Here is a 24,143-nt window from a genome sequence, read left to right on the forward strand (position 1 = left end):
ATTTATCACCTGATTCGACCATGTGGTTTCGTTGAGGATATTGCCTCGTTCGATATTTACGTAGTAATGAAAATGGAAACTTAGAATTTCCGAATTGTTCTCATTATTTTTTGATTTTATGAAATGGCTCATCGATACCAACTGACAGAAGAGACTAGGACACAAGTGAAAAAATTTAATAATATTTCAAAATTTCACTAATAAAATTCGCCTGAATTATTCATGAATTTTTCCACAATGGGCATCACAATCCTCTTGTTCGGACATTCCAACAATCGTCATAAAAATTAGATGAAATGGGGAAACATCATAGCACTTTTTCAACATAACTAACATAAGCATTTTCAAGAAACTGCCTCGATTTTCTACATTTTTTTTTACCCTAAATTGCACCATACAATAATTCTGATTCTCTCAAAAGTGACCTGATGCATCTAATCCGATGAATTTGGTACTGAACCATTTATTGTCCAGGCATTTGTTTTGTTTCGTTTTTGCGATGCCGGAGTCACCTTCCACACTCCCGTCCTTGAAATTCAATGAAATTTCGTCGAACTTCTAGGGGTTGTATCTCAGCCATCTTGGATATTTTATATAGACAATTTTTGGTTAAACGATTTATTTTGACGAGTTCTACCTTATGTAAAAAAAAGTCTCACCATTGAAAACAACCTGTGTATCGTTGAAACCTTATCTAAGCTAAAAAATATAAAAGGTTTCAATGAATCAAAGTTCAGTAAACACTTGAAGAAGCTGCTACTGCGGCGAACAATATACATCCTGGAAGAGTTCCTATCTTGATTTTTTTGTGTATGTATGTTGGGATTAACTCGTATTATTATTTGACTGTGCCTTTCTTACTTTTCTGTTGACAGATTGTGTAGTCTAGATTACAAATACTCATTTATATTTGCATACTTACGGCCGGTTTCATAATCAAACCTAAAGTCGCATTAATTTCAAAGCTTCCTTTAACCCTACTAAAAATGACATTAAAGGAAGCTTTAAGCTTAAAGTGACGTTAAATTTGATTATGAAACTGGACGTTACCTTTGTATGCATGTGTCAATAAACAATGAATACCTAATTGGGTGTGGTTTTTTCCTTACTGTTCTTGTATATAGGAGAATGAAGTTCGTCTGATGATGCAAATACTATTTATGGGCGAAATACATAATATTTTTTGAGGACTTGAGGATGAATTAAGAATCGGTGTACGTTATTCAAATTATATTTCATCAAAAATAAATAAACGCATGTACATACATGAAAGTACTATGAATAATTACAAAATAAATTCATACAATAGTACTACAATGATAAAATAATAATAATCTATAAAGATCGAAAAAATTTCGTTAAGTACACTTTTTAGGATTTTTGGTAATTTTTTATTGTATTTGCAATTGCATATTGTACTAAAACAATATATACGTTGCCAAAATTTAGATATGCTTGACAATTTTGAATAACAGCAGAAGAAGCAAAATCTAAATGAACAAAATAAACTGAAAAAATTAGCAAAAAAAGAAAAAAATGATTGTCGCTATTCTGAAAAATACATAAAACACAACAATTTCCTTGGTGTACCTAGTGACAGTTCTGTTAATGCTGGAAAGCAGATTTCGTGTAGGCTGAACCTGAAAAAAAAAATAAGTATAAGAATACATTTATTAACTCTACTACTGAATAAGTTTCGATATTTGGAGAAAATTAAGCTCAATTCCCTTCTTCTTTCTGATTGGTTAAGCGTCATTATATGAATAAGATATTAAAAAAATTACTGAAATCATTATATTGAATCAATCGAGCTTGAAAAAAATTCATTAAAATATATTCTTGTGCTAGAGTAAAAACTCCATAAATTCATTATACTGTGAGCGAGCGTCCCGATTATGGAATGATGGATTTATTTTCTCCCCTTTCGGGAATATCAAAAAGGGTTTGGTACTTTTTGGCGATAATTTTTCCATTATTCTCATTTCTCAATCATTCCTAGTTACCAAGCATTTTTTTTTCAATTGCAAGTCCCAATTTTTTTTGTACGGAATATGCTGTTACTCGTGCTGTTACGAACAAAAAATTATGGGTTGGAAATAACTATAAATATCATACAAAGTCAACCCCTTCTTATATAAATCAGAAATTATTTTTGAATAAGGAAAATCGCTGTGTGGGATTCATTCGGCTTTTTCCATCATTTTGGCTTATTCTATCCCAAAAGGACTAGGTATCAGACGCAGTGGAACTCAGTCATCGTGTGATAGTTGTGTTTGAAATAACTAATTATATTTCGAGATTATTCAACGATGATCTTTGAGGACAGGAACAACTTAGGAGATTTATAACACTTGATACGATTAAGTTTTGTGATTTTCGAAAATGTTATTGGCTTCCGTTGTAATTAAGTTTTTCAGGTAGTAGTGGAAATGCAATGTAAAATATTTCTAGAAAAAAATTATTCTAGAAAATTCTATGAATCATTTTACGATTACTTGGGAACTATTTTTCGATTTTTTATATTCTGAAGGAATCATTATACAGGGTGTAAATAAATAAGAGTGAAACATTTACGGAGGTGATTCCTCATCTAAAAAAAGATAGGATCTTTCATATAAAGAAATTTCATTGGAGCATCCCTTGTTAAAATACAGCCCCTTTAAGACGGTACATAGAATTTGTGAGTATAACATTTTTTCTCACAAGCACTAAAAAAGTAACAAAATTGAAATTAACCTGATGTTTTCTACTACCAAAAAGACACTTAGCCAGTAATTTATTTGGTTTACCCCATGATTGTAAGGGGTGGAAAACGCAATCCCTAAAATATATATGCAATCTAACTTTTTGTCTTATTATTTGTTTACCATTTAAAAATTTATTTCCGATAGCCTGTTTCATTTCAATAATTAAATATATTTCGAGATTATTCGACGATGATCTTTGAGGACAGGAACAACTTAGGAGATTTATAACACTTGATACGATTGAGCTTTGTGATTTTTGAAAATGTTATTGGCTTCCGTTGTAATTAAGTTTTTCAGGTAGTAATGGAAATGCAATGTAAAATATTTCTAGAAAAGAATTATTCTAGAATATTTTATGAATCATTTTACGATTACTTGGGAATTATTCTTCGATTTTTTATATTCTGAAGGAATCATTATACAGGGTGTAACTAAATAAGAGTGAAACATTTACGGAGGTGATTCCTCATCTAAAAAAAGATAGGATCTTTCATATACAGAAATTTCATTGGAGCATCCCTTGTTAAGATGCAGCCCCTTTAAGGCGGTACATAAAATTTGTATAACATTTTTTTCACATGCACTAAAAAAGTTACAAAATTGAAATAAACCTGATGTTTTCTACTACCAAAAAGACACTTAGCCAATAATTTATTTGGTTTACCCCATGATTGTAAGGGGTGGAAACTACAAGAAGGAGTTTATGGAGAAGGAGAAAGCCGAAAGGGAAAAACTCTGGCGGAATCTCCCAGGAATGGATCACTCCAAAAAGTTCCTTCGGAACTTTGAAACTGCTAGATCCAAAAAATATCTGGATCTCAGTAAGAACCAACTACACCTACTCACTGGCTTTCTCACAGGACATTGTCGCCTAAAGAAGCATCTGTTGAGAATGGGTTTGTCGGACACAGACGAGTGTAGATTCTGTGGGGAGGAGGAGGAAACTCCTATTCACCTGGTTACGGAATGCTTTGCCATTGTAAGCCAAAGAAAAGAGTGCTTTGGACGAGAAACTTGTAGGAGTGGGGAATTATCCTCGTTGAAGCCGTCCCAGATATTGGATTTCATCAGATCTCTGGATCTGGAAGGCGAGCTGTAAAGGGCGCGATGAAAACAGCTCTGTTAGGGGGCACAATAGACCTTAAGGTCGCAGTGAACTGTAACCCCTTCTCACTATATATATACTATATATATAAGGGGTGGAAAACTGGGTTTTTTGCCCAGTATAAACCAGTTCACAACAAAAAATTAAAAACTACAGAGATATATCGTCATAAATGCGAAAATACGAAACTAATTTATCAGGTAGGTCGCTATTAGCGATGGTATGACGGTGTCAGTGTGTAAATTTTTGAAATTGAAATAATACTTATTGTATGTTGTTGTTCTGTTTTTCGATTTGTTACATTTTTAGTACTTGTGAAGAAAATTGTTATACAAATTTTATGTACCCCAGGGGCTGTATCTTAACAAGGGATGCTCGAATGAAATTTCTTTATATGAAAGATCTTATCTTTTTTCGATTAGGAATCATTTATTTAGTTACACCCTGTATTCAAGTTTGTATTAAATCCTGTATTTCTATACCCCGAACACGTGATGCCTTTGTCAAATTTAACGCCAAAATACCGACATGTAAGTCAGGATTGAAATTGAAGTAACTACGTGAACCTTCTACTCCTTCGTTTATATTTGGGGTAGTCAAAGTATTGAATTAGAAATATCAATGCATATCCTTTTCTAAAACATGAATTTTGCTGACGGTTTCTCGAAGACGATAGATCAATTCCAAATTCATTTACGGCTAACTCTACGCGAGAAAAAGTGTTAGAATAATTGCTATGTTCTAGAACTGCTTCGAAGATAATGAATAATTTCAATTGCCCCTGGAAAATCGTCCACACAATTTTGAACCTTCCATTGCGTTACAGAGACTATCAGAATTAATAATTCAATAAAAATGGAACTTACCTCTCTTAGCTCTTCTCGACTGACTTCTGCCATAAAATCAGCATTCATTTGGAAAATTTCTTCTTTGAAGGCAACTAATTTATTCCAATCCAACACCTCATTCGTCGATTCTCTAGATTCCTCGGTCTCTTCATAATTATTCACAATTTGTTGTTTTTGGTAGGACGTATTAACGCCTATATCTCTAAAAGATTTTGTTTGAGATATGGCCTTTTCAAATTTCCCAACATCTTCATCAACATGTTGTTCTTCATTTGATTCGATCCCAGATTCACTGGTTGGTGTGGACATTGATGTGATTCGATTGCTTGTGCTGATAAAGTCTGAGTATCCAGTCGATGTTATAGTTTCGCTGCTTATAAAATGAAACCCTGGATGAGGGCCTGAGCAGGAATAAATTCCCGATTTCACCAGTTTGAATTTTGTTTTCACAATCTTCTTCTTTGGAATATCCACAAAACCATGTTTTTCTGCGAATTTCCTAGAATGTTCCTCCCAGAAACTTATTTTATCTTTTACATTGCCTTCCCTGAATGCATCATACTCCATGTGTTTATTTCTTGGATTCCTTTTATCATATGGTTCCTCCTTTTCATTCGCGATGAATGTGGATGAAGCCAAAGGCTTACCGTGAGAGTCGAAGGTTTGTTGTCTGCTGATATTCATTGTTATAGCTGTCTTCTTTTTCTTCACAACGAATTTAATGAAATAATCTGGAATTTTTTTAAAAACTTAGAGATAGTTAGAATAAGAAATGAGACAGGAGCAAATTTCAACAACTCTTCGATAATAAGAATAATGTAGATTGATAGATAATCCTGAATCTTTGGCGTCCATGATTCTTTTCGGAAAAGAACCATGGCATTCTGTCAACTCATGCATTCAATTCATTATTCCCTATATTTCGACATCTGGTATAAAAAATATTGTACCCTTATAGGTTGTTCAATGATGGCATCATTGCCGTTGTACTGAAACGACTATATGCTACAGTTAAATAATAAAAAAAGTATATTGATACATCGCAAAGAGGGTGCATTCTTGATCCCGTACCGTAGATGTTGAATTACGAAATTTTTAATGAAATTTTTTCGATGAACTTCTGTGATATGATATTCATCAAAATCGAGCATCAGGTGAGGGACTGTTCCTCAAGGAATTGAAAAAATAAATGTGTCTTTTTTTCATCAACCCTACTATGCAGTTGCCAAGTTAGACTCTTTTCACACCATCGGAGTTTTACCCGATGTTTCTAGTTACATTGATTACATGGGATCTGTCACACGTATTCCGGTTCACTTTCTCACCGGAAAACAACCGGATGATGCTTTCGGCGGCGCTTATAGCCGTCCGGCACATAAATCCTCGTTGGGATATGGATGGTCAAGGCAGCTTACATAACCAAAGAGACATAACATTGGGTTTTATCCGTACGGTCTAGTTCTTTTTCCTTTCCGATATTACTTAAACCCGAGGTTAATGATTTGGCCGATAGGCGGCGTTTAGATATTCGAGTTCGCCAATTGCAATGACCTCGAGAAAGAAGTCTCAGGCTCCTTTCAATACACGGGTTTTTACCGGAAAACAACCGGATGAAAAATTATTCATCAGGTTTTATCCGTGCATATGTCGCTGTCGAATTCCGAGGTCATTGCAAATATTTAGCGAATCAAAATATTTAAACGTCTCTTATCGACCCAATCATCAGTAACTTCACATTTAAGAAATATCTTTGATGTCAATACTGGTAATATCGAAAAAGAAGAATTAAATCGTACGGATAAAACCCGATGGTATAAAAGCTGCCATGCTTGAAATGAGCTTCAACCTCAGTTGCAGGAAAGATCTTCAAAAGCCGTTATGGAGGATAGAGGTTCAGAATTTAATGTAACAGTAAATTATAATTGACGTTTCTGGTACTGGGACATAGACATGGAAAATGTACTGAGCATTAACCGTGTGAAAGTGTCTACTCTGTCGCATAAGAAAAAGCTATAAAGCGGCCAATATTTGTCTCTCTTCTGTCGACTTAGACGTGAGTGTGATCCAATGAAAATTCTTTCCCATTTTTTCGCCATATTTACTCTATACAGCTGAATAAAGAATACTCAGTCCATTCACTATATCTATGCTCATTAGTTACTCATTGGATTTATACAAGGTGAGCCTTTGACGAATATTTTGAAAGGAGATTCTAAAGGTCAAAAAAAAACACCATTATTATTTTTCTGCATCGGATCGGTTTAAAAGATGCAGTATGTTGGAAAACCATGAAAAATGTTATCTCCCAAACGGTGGTCATAATGAAATGAATTTCGGAACACAAAATATCACCCGCGTCTTTCAGTTTTCTCATTATATCCATTACGTACCATAAAAATACCAAAAATTCAAAGAACCTAACTCTTGAAACTAAGTTGGACGCTATCTAATGAATATTTGAACGTTTCGTATTCTTCATATTTTCATTATTTTCTCGTATAATGCGCTGGTTTCCAAAATTGGGTACTTTTATTCTAAAAGTGATTTTTTTCTCAGGAGTGGCACAGCTCATTATGAAAACATTAAATGGCGATATCTTTTTATCTAGGCCGAATCGTACAAAAATGTGAAGGAGAAAAGTGCTTCTTTTGACCCCCAGAACCCACTGTCACACCCAGTTTTTGAAAGGGGGCTATTTCATTCGGAATGCAACGATGAACCATTGCTGCCTGCGTTAGATTTGATTGAAATCATTGAGTATTAAAGTTAATACTCAATGTTAATGCTCAATGTTAATACTCAATGTTAACATATTCAGTGTGAAAGCGAGAGTTATTGAGACTATCTGTTAGGGCTAAGTTACGTGCTATTAGTGCTTTAGTATTTTAAAGAACCGAGTTCAATAAAAGTGGTTTAAATTTTTGCTATTTTGAAATAGAGTCACTTTGAATGAAATTTTAATTTTCAGTTACTCGCTCGTCAAAATACATATATGTATACTTCATTCACTTTTATTTTAGCAGTCGGTTGGCCATGGAAATTTGACACATTTCACTCTGTATAGTATGAAAATGTGGGGTTATGAAGCTTGTCAAAACATTTTTGGGTTTTAAATCAACGCTATGTTGCCCGTTCTACGTAAAAGTTTCTGTTATTACGTATTTTATCACAATGTCGAATCTGTTCGGAAAATATGTGACGAACATAATTGAAGTTTATACAAACTGATTGAAGGCATTCCAAATCCAGGTATTCGCATGTAAAATACGAAAGATCAGTATAATATCATAATATGCACTAGCTTGAGGAGAGTTAATGTTCGTTATCTTCTTTGGCTTACATCATTTGTAGATTTCAAAAATATTAACACGATGATGAAATGCATATGATGCAGTGGTTGGGAATGGGTATCTCCCGAAGGAATTAAGAGATAATTACAAGAATGTTAAATTCTTCAACAAAAATTATCTTGCTTGCATCAATATAAGTAAAAGGAATTGAAGGAAGTTTCAAGTTAAGAACTCCACCTTTGAACAAAAATTTCACATGAATAAACAAGTAACAGGGCAACTTGCGCGTATTCGTGGCTATTCATCTTAATACTTTGATGTAATGATAATACATTAATTAGATATTTATTGGTACCTTAAGATATTTACATTGTATAGGACAAGTCAAATGAAAAATAGAAAAATTCATTTTGGGGAACTTATTCTACGATGACATTCATCGAAAATCCTGTAGAAAACGAAAATTCACTCAAACATAAAATTCTCGAATGCCACCACTTTTTTGGGTCTCCCAATGGAAGGAAATTCTTTGTCATCCTCCTCATTCACAATCATTCTGATTGTGGAAATATTCAGCTGAAATGTATGTGGTTTAGATTCAGATGAAACATTATATAAATTCTTACATTGAATATGTTCGCTACCGTCTGACGTATTGTGGATTTTAGAATATCAGGGTATAACTATTTGAATGAGCGGACCTGAATTCCAAATAGCACTTTCTGAAACCCTGTCTCTTTTTTCAGTCACTTTCGGCATTTTCGTAATAAAAATTGATATAAGTTGTAGCAACGGCGTTATGACGTTAACGACATTTCATGAGTGCCAACCTTACTTCGTTCTAGTTACAAAAACTTGAGAAAATTATTTCATGGCCAACCGACTGCTAAAATAAATTTGAATGAAGTATATTAATACATATATAGGTACAATAAAAACACAATAATATGAAAAAATCGGCTTCCACTAAAGTAAAGGCGGCACAAAATAAAATTTGACAGATGCTATTCATAAAAATGAAGTTGGGACAGAAGTTTCTAGAAAAATGCATGCTCCTCTCAAACATCGTAAAATAAATAATAAAAAAATTGTGAGTTCGAAGAATCTTATGACTTGAAACCCAAAATAGAAAAAAACTTCGAATTGCTACAAATTGGACTTGAATACACAAACATTTGCTAATATTGATTTATAGCAATAACTTGAAAAATAATTTACTCACCTCGATCGACTTGGTCAAATCACTAAGTTGAAATTGCACTTACACTCCTACAGCTTCGAAATCTTCTAGATACTGAAGCGCTTCCACAAGAAAAACAGTTTAAATAAGTAATAACCACCCCTTTTTTCTTCTTCTTCTTGTTCAATGGATGGGTACCTTCTTTGAATGTGACTTCGCAGAACTATATCTACCTCAATTACCGGGGTTTCAGGATGGTTTAATAGATAGATAAAATACCCATAAACTAAGAAAGATTCGAATTGACTATACATGTAATGACTGTGTACAGAATGGCCAAACAAAAACTCGACCTGTTGAAAGTTTAGCGAATAATAATAAAGACAATTCTCTGGTCGTTTGATTAGCGTCTCAGGTACCGCTTACTTTTCTTCTTCCAGGTTTAAAATGTTTTTATTGATTTTCAAATATTGAGGGTGATGTATTGTTGGGTGATCCATTTTGGTCACATATATCATTGCAAAAAATAATTGAAAGCACTCAATGCTACAATTCAAGATGGCACCCTTCATCTAGACCTTTTTGTTTCTGAAAAAATTAATACTGAAGGGGTTTGAAAATAGACCAGGGCCTAACAGAATGAGAGAAAACAAATTCTTAGCTGCATGTGGTGTATTTGGTCGGAAAATTTAGTATAAATTATAAGTGAATTCATATTAATGAAGATAACTCGGTGGGAGTTTCGGAACAGAGATAGGTGCTGGTTTTAAGGGATTTTTTTCTGAAATGATTTATTGAATGACATATACAAGCACAAAAAAATTTACATTCACAATCCCCTAAACAGTACCCTAAACTGGTATCGAGGACAGTAAATACAAAATTCCATTTAAATTAAACAGTGCCTTTGTTAGCAAATTAAATCTTATTGCGTATACATACACACTTGATGTTTGATGGAATCGCAGTTCCACATCAAGACAAAATTTCAAAGAAGCGAACTTAACATTCTATTGAACAAGCGGACAATTTACATTCCATCAACTCTAAGTATTCTCTGTTTTGATCAGAAAATTTACTAATTGAACTCACAGATTTTATGGAAGTAGGTAATTGGTTATATACTTTCGAAGCTTGTGCTATTGGGTTATTCAACCCTTTTTGGCTTTTCACTTTTGTCTGATATAAGTTTTGATGTGTTCTTGTTTCATAACTTTGAACATCTTTCGTAAATTTATACTCTGTATTGCAGTTTTGCATTTTATTTGTGATTTTAAAAATTAGTTCACATTGTTCTAATTCTAATACTCCTTTAAATTCGATATGTGCAAATCAGCGTAAAGTTGTGTAGTATTTGTTAATCTATTATATAATAATTAAATAACATTTTAATGAATTTAATTTGTAACGTTTGTATTTTTTTGAAGTATGTTTTTCCACAGTAGCCGTAAGTTTAGTTTCATTACAGCTTTTAATCATATTTATCTTATATCTGACTTGTTTTCCATACTAATTCTGATCGGTACCACTTTTCCCGTAATTTTTCCAACTCTCTAAGCGCTCAGAACTTTTCCCTGAATTTCCACTTCTAGTTTTGTTATCAGGTTCTCGACGATATCTTGAACATTTTTAATATTCTCCTTGGGTACGCCGTGAACTATGAGATTTATTCTCTAAATCTTTTTGTTCTCGTTCATTGAGTATCTTCTCTATTTCAGCTACTTCTGACTGAAGAGATTTAACCCTCAACTGCTATCGTTGGGGTCAAATTTGACCCCACTCGTCATTAATCGTGTATAATCGTATGAACGCATCGCTGTAGATTCTTCCGCCTCTAGGTATTCTCAGTACTCACTGTGCCTGTGCAGATAGTGAATGCATCTTATTCTCGACTGCACTAGTTTTCGCGATCTGATTGTCTTGGGGTCAGTTTGTACCCCACCACAGTACTCAAGCGAAAAATTTCGCGCTTCTTGATTTATTGAAAAATTACTTCTTCATAATTGAAGATGGCAAATTCAGATAGTATAGTGGTAGAAGGAAAACTAATGAAAGCTGAGCAGGTCATGTCTTATTTGAGCGAATTGGATACGGATTTTCATAGTGATGAAGAAATTTTTCATGAGGATGACAGTATGAGCGACGCAGAAAGTCAACATAGCATTCATGATACTGATTCGAATATTTCTGAGACAGAATCCGAAGACAATATTGAGACACATAGTCGAAATACAAATTACTTTTATGGAAAAAATAATTTCAAGTGGTCCAAAACCATGACAGCAGCCTAGATGATGAATCTGGAAAACCCGAAATGATTCTATTCTACAATGCAACCAAGGGAGGTGTCGATGCTCTCGACCAAAAATGTGCACTTTATAGGACAGAAAGACGATGCCGTCGTTGGCCGTTAGCTATATGGTTTGCCATGATGGATATTGCTACAGTCAATAGTCACATTTTACACAAAGGAGCCAATCCACACGAAAAAGTAGCTCGTGCTGATTTCATAAAACATCTTGGAAAAGAATTGATTGAAGAGCACCTCAAATATAGGAGCACACTTCCAAACTTATCGAGAGATCTGCGATTCATCATCAATTATTGCTTAGGAAAAGATGAGGAAAGTCATCAGTCAAAACGTCCAAATCAGTCGCGGAAACGTCAGAGATGCTACATTTGTCCCCGAAAACTCGATAGAAAATGCACAAGTGTATGCTGCACCTGCCAAAGAAGTGTCTGTAAAGAACACTCAACACAAAAAACGTATTGCATTGAGTGCAATACGTAACAAGAGTGACATGGTATTTTAGAGCATCCGAAATTTTGATCCCCAAAAGGTAGGCGGCAGTTTTTTTTTAATGCAATATAATGCAATTTTTTTACTTTTCAGTACTAATCTTACTCCTCATAAGCTGAACACCAGCAATAGTTTTCACCAAAGAAATCAATAATGTTGTAGAGGATAGCTGTAAATGAAGCCTTACATTGCAGCAATTTTTTTATTATTATTTGAATAACCGTTGTTTTTTTTTGCGAAATGTTCAAATTATTTGACGAATAAATGTTTATTTCACTTCAGCAGACTTTGAACTTCACTCAATAAACAAAAAACTATCAAATATAGACAATTTTCATGGGTAGACATAGTTAAAAGTTTTGGGGTCAGAATTTACCCCACCATATAAGAATCGTTATATGAAATGACGATAGCAGTTGAGGGTTAATAATTTCGATTTGCTCGTTGTACTTTATGAAAAGTGCATTGTATTTCTTGTCCATATCATCTAAATTGGACATTACATCAGCTAACGTGTAGTCTTTATTTTGTGCTGTACCTTATGTACATGCTACTCGCTAGTCATCACCATCTTTAAATTTGAAATAACTTCACATTTTGTTCGAGAAAGTTCAATGAATCATGATGCAAGCATGGCATAAAATGTAGGAATTTATGCTCTACTTGTCACGAGTCCAAATTTGTTTCAATGCTGAAACATAACAGAACGACTCTACGAGAATATAAGTAAAGAAGTGGAGAACTTAAAGACGTGAATAAAATACGTCATCCATTTCATACTGAAAATAGTGAAAATCATATCTGTATGATGACGAAGAATCTGAAGATAAATATGCAGATTTCAAACGAACCTGAATAAATCGGAAGCTACACCAGCTTTGAAGATGGAGAGAACCCTTTAAAGAAAATTCAATCCAGACATCTCACGAATGTTATTTATGTACTTTCACGAAAAAAATATGATATTTTAACAGAATCATTTTATTCGAAATGTGAAAAGATTTTTTAAACATTTTGACAAGCGTTCTTATCCTGACTGTTTTCAATGTTCTTAAGCTTACTGTTCAAACAAAATTTTCAGAAACTCTCAAATTACTAAACGTTTGTGATTCTGTTGAGTTTGTTCAATACCGCATGTTTTGAACGACATCTTTTCAAAGGTTTTATGTCGTCCCCGAGCTTCAAGGGACAAAATGAGCCCTGCTAAATTTGAATGTTTGAAATTCCGCTAACCAAGTTGTTCGCCATACTTGAGTTATTAATTCAGCTTTTTTCGATTTATTAGGATTTTTGTGTTGCATTTGTCCCATATTTCTTCTTATAACTAAGTAGGCCAAGAAGGTGATCTGAAAAAGCATAAAAATAGTGAAAACCCATTAAAACCAGACCGTTTTGGTCATTATTGTTCTGGAATCAGAGGGCTCATAGCGATGTGAATTTGAAGAAATCAAAATTACGTTAGCCCGAATGTTCGTTTCATTCAACTGCGATAAAATACTTAAGCCACGTTCAAGCATAGAATTTCTATGAAAAAATGGTTTAAGTTTTTATTCTTCAATCCTTCTTTGATGAAACTGTGCATTCGGCCATTTATAAACTTTTGGGGTATTCATGTTTCGTAAAAATCGTGAATGTTCAATAGTTTAGCGATCATTTCTTTGTGTACTCTCATTCATTCGATTTCCACCAGCGTTTTATTAAAATGATACAATTTTTTTTTCTGTGAATATATTGTATATTATCATCCAGAAAGTAAAAGCAACAAAATTAATATTTGTGGAAATTGTTAACAGAACTTTTTATATTATAAAATCGCGAACAATCGGAGAAGTAAATCCTATTTGGCAACCTAAAAATCGTGCCCATTGTAGGTTTACGTCATTTTTAATTTTTTGTGAATTCTTAACCATGGAAAGATTTTCCTCACTATCTCACTGAGCCAGTCAGATACTACTCACATTGTTGAAAAATAATAAAAAATAACATAATTACATTGGAATTATATTAATATAATAGGCTAAGCTGACCAGATTATCACCAGTTCAATGATGGACGGACCTGGTGAATGTGTATATATTTATACATATATGCAGTGCGAGTCTTTGAATCGTAAAAATATTTTAACAGTAGACTCTTGAGGTAAAAGGAAACACTTTTTTTTTTGTGCCTTTTTTTACGATTCAGCCCTGATAAAAAGATATAGCCATTTTAGAATTCATAATGAGCAGTGCCCTCCTGGTAAAACAAAATCACCTTCAGAATAACTTGTCTGTGATACTACACATCATTCTGTGGATCTTTTAAAAAGAGTTCCATTTGGTAAAAGTACCAAATTTTTCGAATTTCATTCATATGTTTCATTTTTGACCGTCAAATTACTCGAAAACTATATTTCGAAATTCATTTCGTTCGCTAAAACCGTTTGAGAGAACTATAAAAATAACATTTTTTATGTTTTACAACAACCTGTTTCTTTTAAACGAGCCGATTCGGAAAAAGTGGTAAGGGAAAAAAGTTTTTCTTTTGACCTCAAGAATCTAATGTAAAATATTTGTACGAGTCAAAGACTCGCCCTGCATATGCTATGGTGTATACGCGTATGGTTTTAAAAAATAATAATTTATTGTAAACAGAAAAATAATATAATATAAGTTTATAACAACACAAAAACGAGAATATAATAATATTAATACAATGGTTGTGCATTACACTGTGGAATTAGATTAGGGCTTCGGGAATTGCTAGAGAAGCTTCTTCATTCTCAAAATTTGAATGTCTGAAATATTTGATCAGGGGGAAAAACGCTGCTGCATTAACCATTTTTTTTCATGTTTGTAACTTGGAACATGCCGTACAATATCTCTTCTTTCTCCAAATGCAGTGCCAATTGACAAAAACACTTACATTGGACTTCAGAATCAACTTTTGTTTTTTTAAGGAATGGAAATTCTTTTGTAAGATCTTCCGTAAATTTGCACTTTCTTTTTTTATTATCCATCTCGAATATTCTTGAGAAAAATACTGAATTGAATTCAAGATTCTGACGGACTTCTTGAACGATTGACGGACTGTCCGTCACAATGACGGACGTCACCTTATAATAGGCGTATTCACACCTGAAGTGACACTTCCGAAGTGGACTGTCAATATCAATTTGGCAGTTGTGACAGGGAAGGCGTGGTCTGGATTGGTAGCTGTTAGGTGGGGTGGTGAAGTGGTGAAATGGAGTTAGGTTGAGGAGGGGGTTCTTACATTTAATTGAAATAATTGCGTGTTTAATGTACCATCAAGTAGATGAAAGTTATTATATATTTTATATTGATTTTAACCGATGGATTCGAAGCATTTTTCACAGGGTCAATGTCAATGAACTTGTAAGAACATCTAGAAGATCTAAAGTATCGCAAATTCCTTGAAGTTGAATTTTGAAGATACAATCGAAACAAAATTCAGACAACAATTTCTCATTTGAAACATATGAAGATAGAAAATCATAAAGTTCAAATAAATATGTGTTATCTGCTTGAGTTATTTAGGCTCTGAAAATATTATAAAAATCATAATTTCCATTATACGAAAGAGGCAGTAATCGGTATTTTACTATTTCATTATTGGATATATCACACATTTTCGACTTGAATATCAACGTCATCATTGAACAGTAAAAACTATCTATGATACTTTATACTGATTTTGAATCATTTGTAATGATAGGTTGCACCAACATCTGAACAAAAGACAGGTGCATATCAAGAATAAAGATAGATAGATAGATATATCACATATTATTCATAGTAAAATGTGAATTGGAAAAAATGTCAAAGAAATATCATGAATATTAGGTCTTACTTTGAGGATTATTATAATTTTTAGAGTAGTCGTATAAAATTCATTCATATTATATGGTTCGCATATGATCAGAAACTGAAGTATTTCTTTCTTGAAACGGGTTCTCTCGTTGATATGGCTAAACTCTCTAGGTAGTGCATTATGGAGTTTCATACACATATATCTGACGCTATTTTGTGTCAGAGCTAAGGTATGCCTTGGGTAGAGGTATGGGTACATTCTTCTAGTGTTGTTAGCATTTTTATATCGAATGAAATAATCAGAAATTGTCCTTGCATGTGATTGAAAAAAATAGTTCAAAAATCTACAATTTTTGGTATTTTCATAAAATTCTAATCATTTTGTAAACCGTACATTTTCGCTGAACTAATTTTGATGTCATTCGATAGTATGTGATGTGGTCTACTCTATCGTGGTGTGACGTTTGATTCAGAAACTGTATAAAAATCAATTAGAAAATTATCAACCTAGAATTTTATGTTGAGTTGTAGAATGAAATAGGTACTTAATATTAAATGTACCTACAATCCGATAATCGTTTTTCCATAATATGCCATATATATCGATTGAAATACAATCTGGGATTATTATGATATGTAGACTACGAAACGTTACTATTCAATATAATTATACATAATTTCAAAGTTCTTTTTTTCAGTTCATTGTCAGGCAACAATTTTTTTTACTTGATTTGCTATTGACAAGTTAGTGAAGAAATTTATGCAGGAGCAAATCGGTTATTTCAATTTTTTTAATTGATTTTGTTCCATAGATTGGGAGTGAAATAAAATAAATGAAAAATTCCTTTATTCTAAATTTTTGACAAGCACGCATTAACTATACTCCATACACTTTCATTTAAGCACTCGGTTTGCCATGAATTTTCTCAAGTGAGGTTGGCATTCATTAAATGTCGTTGATGTCATAACGCAGTTGCCACAATTAATATCTATTACAAAAATGCCGAAAGTGATCGAAAAGGAGAGAACACAGGGTTTCAGGAAGTGCTATATTTTCAGATGAAAAAATGATACGCCACTGGTTTTTCCGACAATTAAAATTACTATTTGAATCCTTATTTAATTTGGAGCAAATTCGGTCTCCTGAGTTTTTGCTGTACGAGGCACCGTTTCCGGTTAAAATAATAAAACACATTCTCATGCATGAAGAAATCTCCAAAATTTTATATGGTAGGTACATAATAATAATAAGAATATTTTTGCTATATCAAATTTTGGCGATTTCTTCATGCATGAGAATGTGTTTTATTATTTTAACCGGAAACGGTGCCTCGTACAGCAAATAGTCAAGAGACCGAATTTGCTCCAAATTGAATAAGGATTTAAATAGTAATTTTTATTGTCGGAAAAACCGGTGCCGTATCATTTTTTCATCTGAAAATATTCAGTCTCGCTGCAGTACGGACGCCACTGGAAGAATAGAAAATAAATGATATTATGCAAAAAGTGCTCCTTGACGCTCAAAACCCATGTCTCAAATTTCATAAAATATTTCAAGCAGTGTGAAAGTTAACAATAAAAAACATTTTTTTTCTATAATTTCAACACCCCGTATCTCGGAGAGGAAACATTTCTAGACATATGTTTATATGACAAACTGGGGCTTATTTTTGATGTAGAATACGTGGTTAAAATTTCTTGGTTACGATCTGGACCAGCCTGTATAAATAGAACGAAAATGTAATGTACCTAATGGAAATTTGAAACATTCACTCTGTATACAGAGTGGAATGTTTCAAATTTCCATGACCAACCGAGTGCTAAAATAAAAGTGAATGGAGTATAACTACTTTTCCACAATAAAATTATGAGGCTTTTCACTGTTGCACAAATGGAAGAACATAACAGATTCCGCGCATAATGAGGCTGATTAGCTACACCTTACAATATCTGATGAAATTTATATTGCAAGTTGATTTTTTATTTCAATATAAAATTTGTCATATCTCCAAAAAGTAATTGCATGGTGCCGCAAATCAATTGATCAGAGAACTGTTGGTTATTAGTATTCGACAAACATTCATAGTCAAGTTTTTGTTTTGCCATTCTGTAGAATGTAGAAAGTACCTACCTGTGAGCAATGCACATCTTTCTTAATTTATGGATATTTAAGCTTCTTATTGTTAAAGTATTGAACCTTCCTACAACCCCGATAATTGGGGTAGATAGTTCTCCGGAGTCATTATCATATTCCAAGAAATTGCCGATCCATTGGTCAAGAAGATATTTTCGGAAGAGGGGGTAAAAATTATTTAAACCACTTTTCTTCTGAAAACATTTCAGTATCTATAAGATTTCAGAGCTTTAGGAGTGTTTAAGTGCAACTTCAATTCTGTGATTTGACTGAGTCCATCAAGGTGAGTAAACTATTTTCAAGTTATTGATTTATCTATCGAATATCACAAAATTTTTGTGTATCTGAGTCAAATTTATTGCAGTTAAATTTTTTCCGATTCGGGTTTCATGTAGGTTCTTCGAAGTTCCAATTTTTTGGAATATCTATATTTTATGATATTTCGAGAGGAGTATGCATTTTCCTAAAAACTTGTCCCTGAATTTCATTGTTTCAAAAATTGCCTCTGTCGAATAGTATTTCATTGTCCACCTATACATCAAATGAAATCGATTTTTTACATATTTCGCTTCTATTATAATTATTTTCACGAACTGAATCAGAAATTTCAACTTCTGGGAACCATTGAATTCCAAAACAAAAGGGACTGAAAATTGATATTTTGAAATCAATGGTTTGAAGAAAATGACACCACTTTCTTTGAACTCAGCTCGTCAAAATACATGAGCTAGGACTAGCAATTTTCAGCGCTAGAGTTATTTTATATTGTTGCATTAATGCGAAATTTTCAAATCACGAGAAATGAACGAAAAAAAACTGTAGCATAACTTCCTCTTTCGACCATTTATGAGATGCATTTTGTCTGAACACCTAAATTGTGATTCATGAAAAACTCTAAGCTGACAGATTCTCGAACTTGGGTCATATTTTGGGAATATCATACGATATGTCGAAACTGCTAGAAATTCTTTCGTTTAACATTTTGCCTACAAATATTCAGAATTTCAGTGTGTTGATTAATTGATAAATTAAAATATTTCTTTCTTTTTATCTAAAATCAATTATCTACTATTTTTCTGACTTGATCAACATTCGTGAATGAACCTACACAATAGCTTGCAAAAAAACTTTTTCAACAGAGCAGTCATTTAGGACTATTTATGAAGTAAATCTTTCAAGCGAAATCATGCTTCGATCGAAATAAGATCAAAAGATCAAATTAGCTCAGATGCGAATAAGAAAGCCAATATTTTAATTTTCTGAAGTTAAAGCATATACCTAATTTTTTTCACTGCAAGGAAATAACATTGTTTGTTTTGCACCTATATCTGGTCTGGATGCATTGAAGACGTGTACCAAATTTCCTGAATGAAGCAAAAACTAAAGCACACTTTTTCATCAAAATTCATAACCCTGTATCTCCGAAGTTAGCACAATAGTTCGCACCAGCGCTTGGCTTGGCTTGGCAGCCAGTTTTCCACAAAGCAACCTAATACGGTTGCATTGATAATTAAAATTAATTAACCATTCATTCGATATATAATTGAAATAGGTGACTAATGAGGGATTATTAGTTATTTACAATGTTTATTTTCTTAACACAAAGTTGCAGAAACGTTAATTGTAATTAAACGTTCCCTTGAATTTCTGTCACAAATTCTGCATTTCTTCCTCATAACCGAGAAGTTATGTTTAAAATTTTCTCCTCTATCATTTTTAACTATATCTGAGGTTTCAACATTTTTTCAGAAAAGTTCATTAAATACATTGTGAAGAGTAAGACGACCACTGAAACAATGGATAACAGCAGACTTCACCAAACATTTGACTCATACGAAAGGCCTTTGGCTTCATCTACATTTATCGGGAATGAAAAGAAGAAACCATATAATGATAGTAATGCAAGAAATAAATACATGGAGTATGATGCATTCAGGGAAGGCAATGTAAAAAATAAAATAAGTTTCTGGGAGGAACATTCTAGGAAGTTCGCAGAAAAACATGGCTTTGTGGACGTTCCAAACAAGAAGATTGCGAAAACAAAATTCAAACTGGTGAAATCTGGAATTTATTCCTGCTCGGGCCCTCATCCAGGGTTCCATTTCATTAGCAGCGAAACAGTCACATCGACTGGATCCTCAGGATATATCACCACAAGCAATAGAGTCACATCAATCTCCACACCAACAAGTGAATCTGGGATTGATTCAAATGAGGAACAACATGTTGATGAAGATGTTGGGAAGTTTGATGAAGAAGCCAAATCTCAAGAAAATTCTGATACAGATATGGGTATTTATACGTCTTACGAAACAGAAAATGACATGACTGAATATTTTGAGACAGAGGAATCTGCTGAATCAACGAATGAGGTAGATTGGAATGATCCAGTAGACTGCAAAGAGGAAATTACTCAAATGACTGCTGATTTCATAACGGAAGTTAGTCAAGACGATCCAACAGAGGTAAGTTCCTTTTTCACTGAATTATTAATTCTGATAATTTGTCTAACACAACGGAAGGTTCAAATTCGAGCAGGGGCAACTGAAAATATTCATCCTCTACGAAAGGGAAAAATACCAATTTGCCTACAATTGCGTCGCTAAGGAGGGGGGAATAATGGGGGTAAACACCCCCTCAGGAAAATGAACACCTACAAATTTTTAAGCATATATCTTTCACAATCAGTTTCACCTCATATATTTTTTCATTTCAACATACATTGTCAATAGCCGCATTTAACATCGCACTTTTACAATAAGCAGGCAATATTTCAGATGATACATCTTTATTATCCAGTATTGTAATAGTGGATAATAAGCCTACTTAAACTGGTACCATCTTATCGAGCTACGATTATTACTCCATACCAAATATTATTGGACATTTCAAACCTTATATAATGGTAATGAATTTATTCATTCTTATATGTATTTTTATTTTTCAGGTTCGGCCTACACGAAATCTGTTTCTGCGCGTTCACAGAGCTGCCTCGATGTACACGAAAGAAATTGTTTTATTTTATGTATTTTTCAGAATAGCAGCAATCATTCTTTCCTTTCTATCCTGATTTTTTCAATGTCAGGTTAAGATGTTCCTTCTTCTGCCGTTATTCAACACTGTAAGGCATATATTTGCTGCTATTATATTTAACAATTTTACTTTGTTGATAATTTATAGTACAATCATGTAGATGCTTCTATATATTTTTGTGAAATAAAATTTAAAAAACATATTCAAGATTCTCTATTCATCCTCAAGTTCTGAATAAATATTAAAGTCCGGGAGGTGACGTCATTTTTGAACTAGTGATCGATCTTCACACGAAGAAACACGTGAAACTTTGTATTAATGTAAATTATTCATGATTATGAGTGAAAATGGGCGTCAGTCAAATATAGTGGGTAAATGACACTGGGAGAATCATTTTTGCTTTATGACATATACCCCGTTTTCGACACATAAGCGAATATAGGGTGTTAAACGTCGTATTAGTCCAATATTCTAATGAGTGTGCTCAGTTATGTATAAACCTCAAAGTAACGGTTTCTGGTCACATCGGAGTATTTTTGGGTGCTAATTCAGAAGAGATGAAGAACTCCGAAAAAAAATTTTCAAAATGGAGGAAAACCTTCACTGTTCGCGGTTTTTTTTCAAATTGAATTCCATTTTTTGAATGAACACAATTTTCGAATAATTTTTGTGAAACCTTGATCTGAGTCGAACTCGCGACTTAGTGGTATTACCCTCAACTGTGGAATGTAAATTGAAAATAATCCAAGGATATGAATTTTCTTCACCAAAGTTACGATAAGTCGAATGCACTTTCAAATTCTGTGAATTGCGGTTGCTTGGTGACGAAAATCCATTTCCTTCGATTAGATTCAATTTACATTCAAGATGTGAGGGTAATACCACAAAGTCACGAGTTCGACTCCCAACAAAGTTTCAACTTTTTTGTGATAAAATCATATTACCATCTGGACAGCTCAATTTAGAAATTTTGGGCCCTACAGCCCAATCAGTTTTATTTTTATGATTATGTTAGAGGTTCCTGCGAGCTGCGAGATATTTGGACGGCTGCAAGCGCTATAACAATAAAATGCAAAAGAACATGGTATTGTCAAATCCATCGAAATGCATATGTAAAATCGAACTGAAAGTGGAAATCGTCCCGAAAATAGAAACATTCGGTACTGCTTGTGTGAACTGTCACTTTCAAGTTAATGAATTGATAATACCCCAAGTTTCTTTTTTGGGATGGCAGCAACAAAAAGATATTTACGTAAAGTTCCGAAAGTGATATTTTGACACGCCCCGCAAAATTCTGGGAGTCCCATGAAATCACTATTGGATCTTGTTATCTGATTTCCACTTTCTTGGATTGAAGAGCGAAGAAATACACTCCTAAGTTAAAATGCAAACGCTGTCATAATGAAATACAAAACAACATGGTATTGTCAAATCCATCGACGTAATCAAGACTGGTACGGGATTGACATCGAAAAGTGGAAATGAAAACGAAATTTAATGACGTTCTCGGAAAGGGGTGAGGGCACTAAGTATCTACAACCATTCTCAACTATGTTCAGGAATGAATAACGAGTTAGTGGGTCAATAAAATGGAAATTCTCTAGTTTCCAGTGAAATTGAAATATTTATATTTTTTTTTTAAGTGAATATATTCTCCTACTTGTGCTCTTCGAGAATCATTTAGTACCTGATTTTGTGGGGCATGAATTCACCCCCCCACTACCCCCAACTTGTGTGTCTGAAAAATTATGCCAAGTCGGATAAAATTGAGATATTTGACTTTTTTCAGTGAATACATTCTCTTAGAGATGCTCTTCTAGATCTATATAGCCCCCGATTTTGTCGGGCATGAATTCACCTCCCACTACTCCCAACTTGTGTTTCCGAAAAATTATGCTAAGTCGGTTAAAATTGAGATATTTTAATTATTTTTTCAGTGAATATATTTTGTGCTCTTCGAGAATCATCTAGTACCTTATATGGCCGGGAACGAATTCACCACCCACTATACACCCCAACTTGTGTTTCCTATAAATTATGCTGTGCCCGACAAAATCAGCGGATGTTTAGGTTTTGAAGAGCATAGTAAAAAGTTAAAAAGAATATATTCACTGAAAAAAAATTAAAATATGTCAATTTTACCCGACTTAGCATAATTTTTCGGAAACAAAAGTTGAGGGTAGAGGGGGTGAATTCGTGCCCGACAAAATCAGGGGCTATATAGATCTTGAAGAGCACCTCAAAGAGAATGTATTCACTGAAAAAAAATCAAATATCTCAATTTTATCCGACTTAGCATAATTTTTCGGACACACAAGTTGGGGGTAGTGGGGGGTGAATTCGTATATGATTCTCGAAGAGCACAAGAAAGAGAAAAAAAAAATAGAAATATTCTAATTTTACTCGAAACTAGAAAATTTCCATTTTATTGACCCACTAACTCGTTATTCATTCCTAAATATAGTTGAGAATGGTTGTAGATACTTAGTACCCTCACCCCTTGCCGAGAACCTCCTTATTTTTCATTTTCAATATACAAAAAATGCAAAAGACTTGGGAATCAATATCTAAATACAACTCTGGATCGAGGTATCTCTCTATTAGGATAAATCACCTGTGATGAATCACGATGCCATCTGGATTCAGTCAGAACGTTTTCCACCAAATAAATAAAGTGCTGGACCTTCTTTCTATAGTGAGTTTTCTCTGCACTAGAATTTATAGCAAATTGTACTTATATTCTTTTTCAACATTTATTAGGTGATTGTTCCTGAAAAGTATAATTCTGAAACCGCGGTTAGAAATAGGGTTAGGAAAATTACCTCAAGGAAAAGGCATACGGAAACAAATAAGGTAGTTCACAAACTCACCGATGAAATTGCTCCGAGTTGTTCAGAGAAATTGTTCGAAGTGATCACCATTCTTTTGGTGGGCACAAAGTCTTGCCCGGCGTTATAATGAATCGAGTAATGAATATACTGCTCCACATCGTATTCAATCGTTTTTAAAAGTAAGTAATCTTCGACAAAATCGCTGTAAAATTATTTAAAACTCAATAACAACTTGAATCGATCCAACAAAAATCAGTACGAGACATTTCGTCAATCTGGTCGCCTTTTTTCTGAAGTTTGGTTCTTTGCATATGCTTCATGAATGTTCTTTGAAATGAAGTCAGTTTATCAACGGCTTCGATTATT

General features: G+C 33.5%; 2 protein-coding genes across 2 annotated transcripts; one reads left to right on the forward strand and one right to left on the reverse strand.

Annotated features, from left to right (window-relative positions):
• Positions 1 to 1,238: 1,238 nt before the first annotated feature.
• On the reverse strand, positions 1,239 to 23,934 carry LOC123307599. The gene is made up of 3 exons (XM_044889972.1): positions 23,817 to 23,934; positions 4,719 to 5,431; positions 1,239 to 1,640 (listed from the first exon to the last, which is right to left on the reverse strand). Exons 2-3 carry the CDS (start codon positions 5,382 to 5,384, stop codon positions 1,518 to 1,520), a joined length of 789 nt encoding a protein of 262 aa, XP_044745907.1. The 5' UTR covers positions 5,385 to 5,431; positions 23,817 to 23,934; the 3' UTR covers positions 1,239 to 1,517.
• On the forward strand, positions 19,757 to 21,036 carry LOC123307600. Its single transcript, XM_044889973.1, has 2 exons — positions 19,757 to 20,378; positions 20,861 to 21,036. The coding sequence occupies exons 1-2, from the start codon at positions 19,830 to 19,832 to the stop codon at positions 20,981 to 20,983; spliced, it is 672 nt and encodes a 223-aa protein (XP_044745908.1). The 5' UTR covers positions 19,757 to 19,829; the 3' UTR covers positions 20,984 to 21,036.
• Positions 23,935 to 24,143: the final 209 nt, after the last annotated feature.

Source organism: Coccinella septempunctata, chromosome 2, assembly GCF_907165205.1.
Source record: "Coccinella septempunctata chromosome 2, icCocSept1.1, whole genome shotgun sequence".
Taxonomy (NCBI): Eukaryota; Metazoa; Arthropoda; class Insecta; order Coleoptera; family Coccinellidae; genus Coccinella; species Coccinella septempunctata.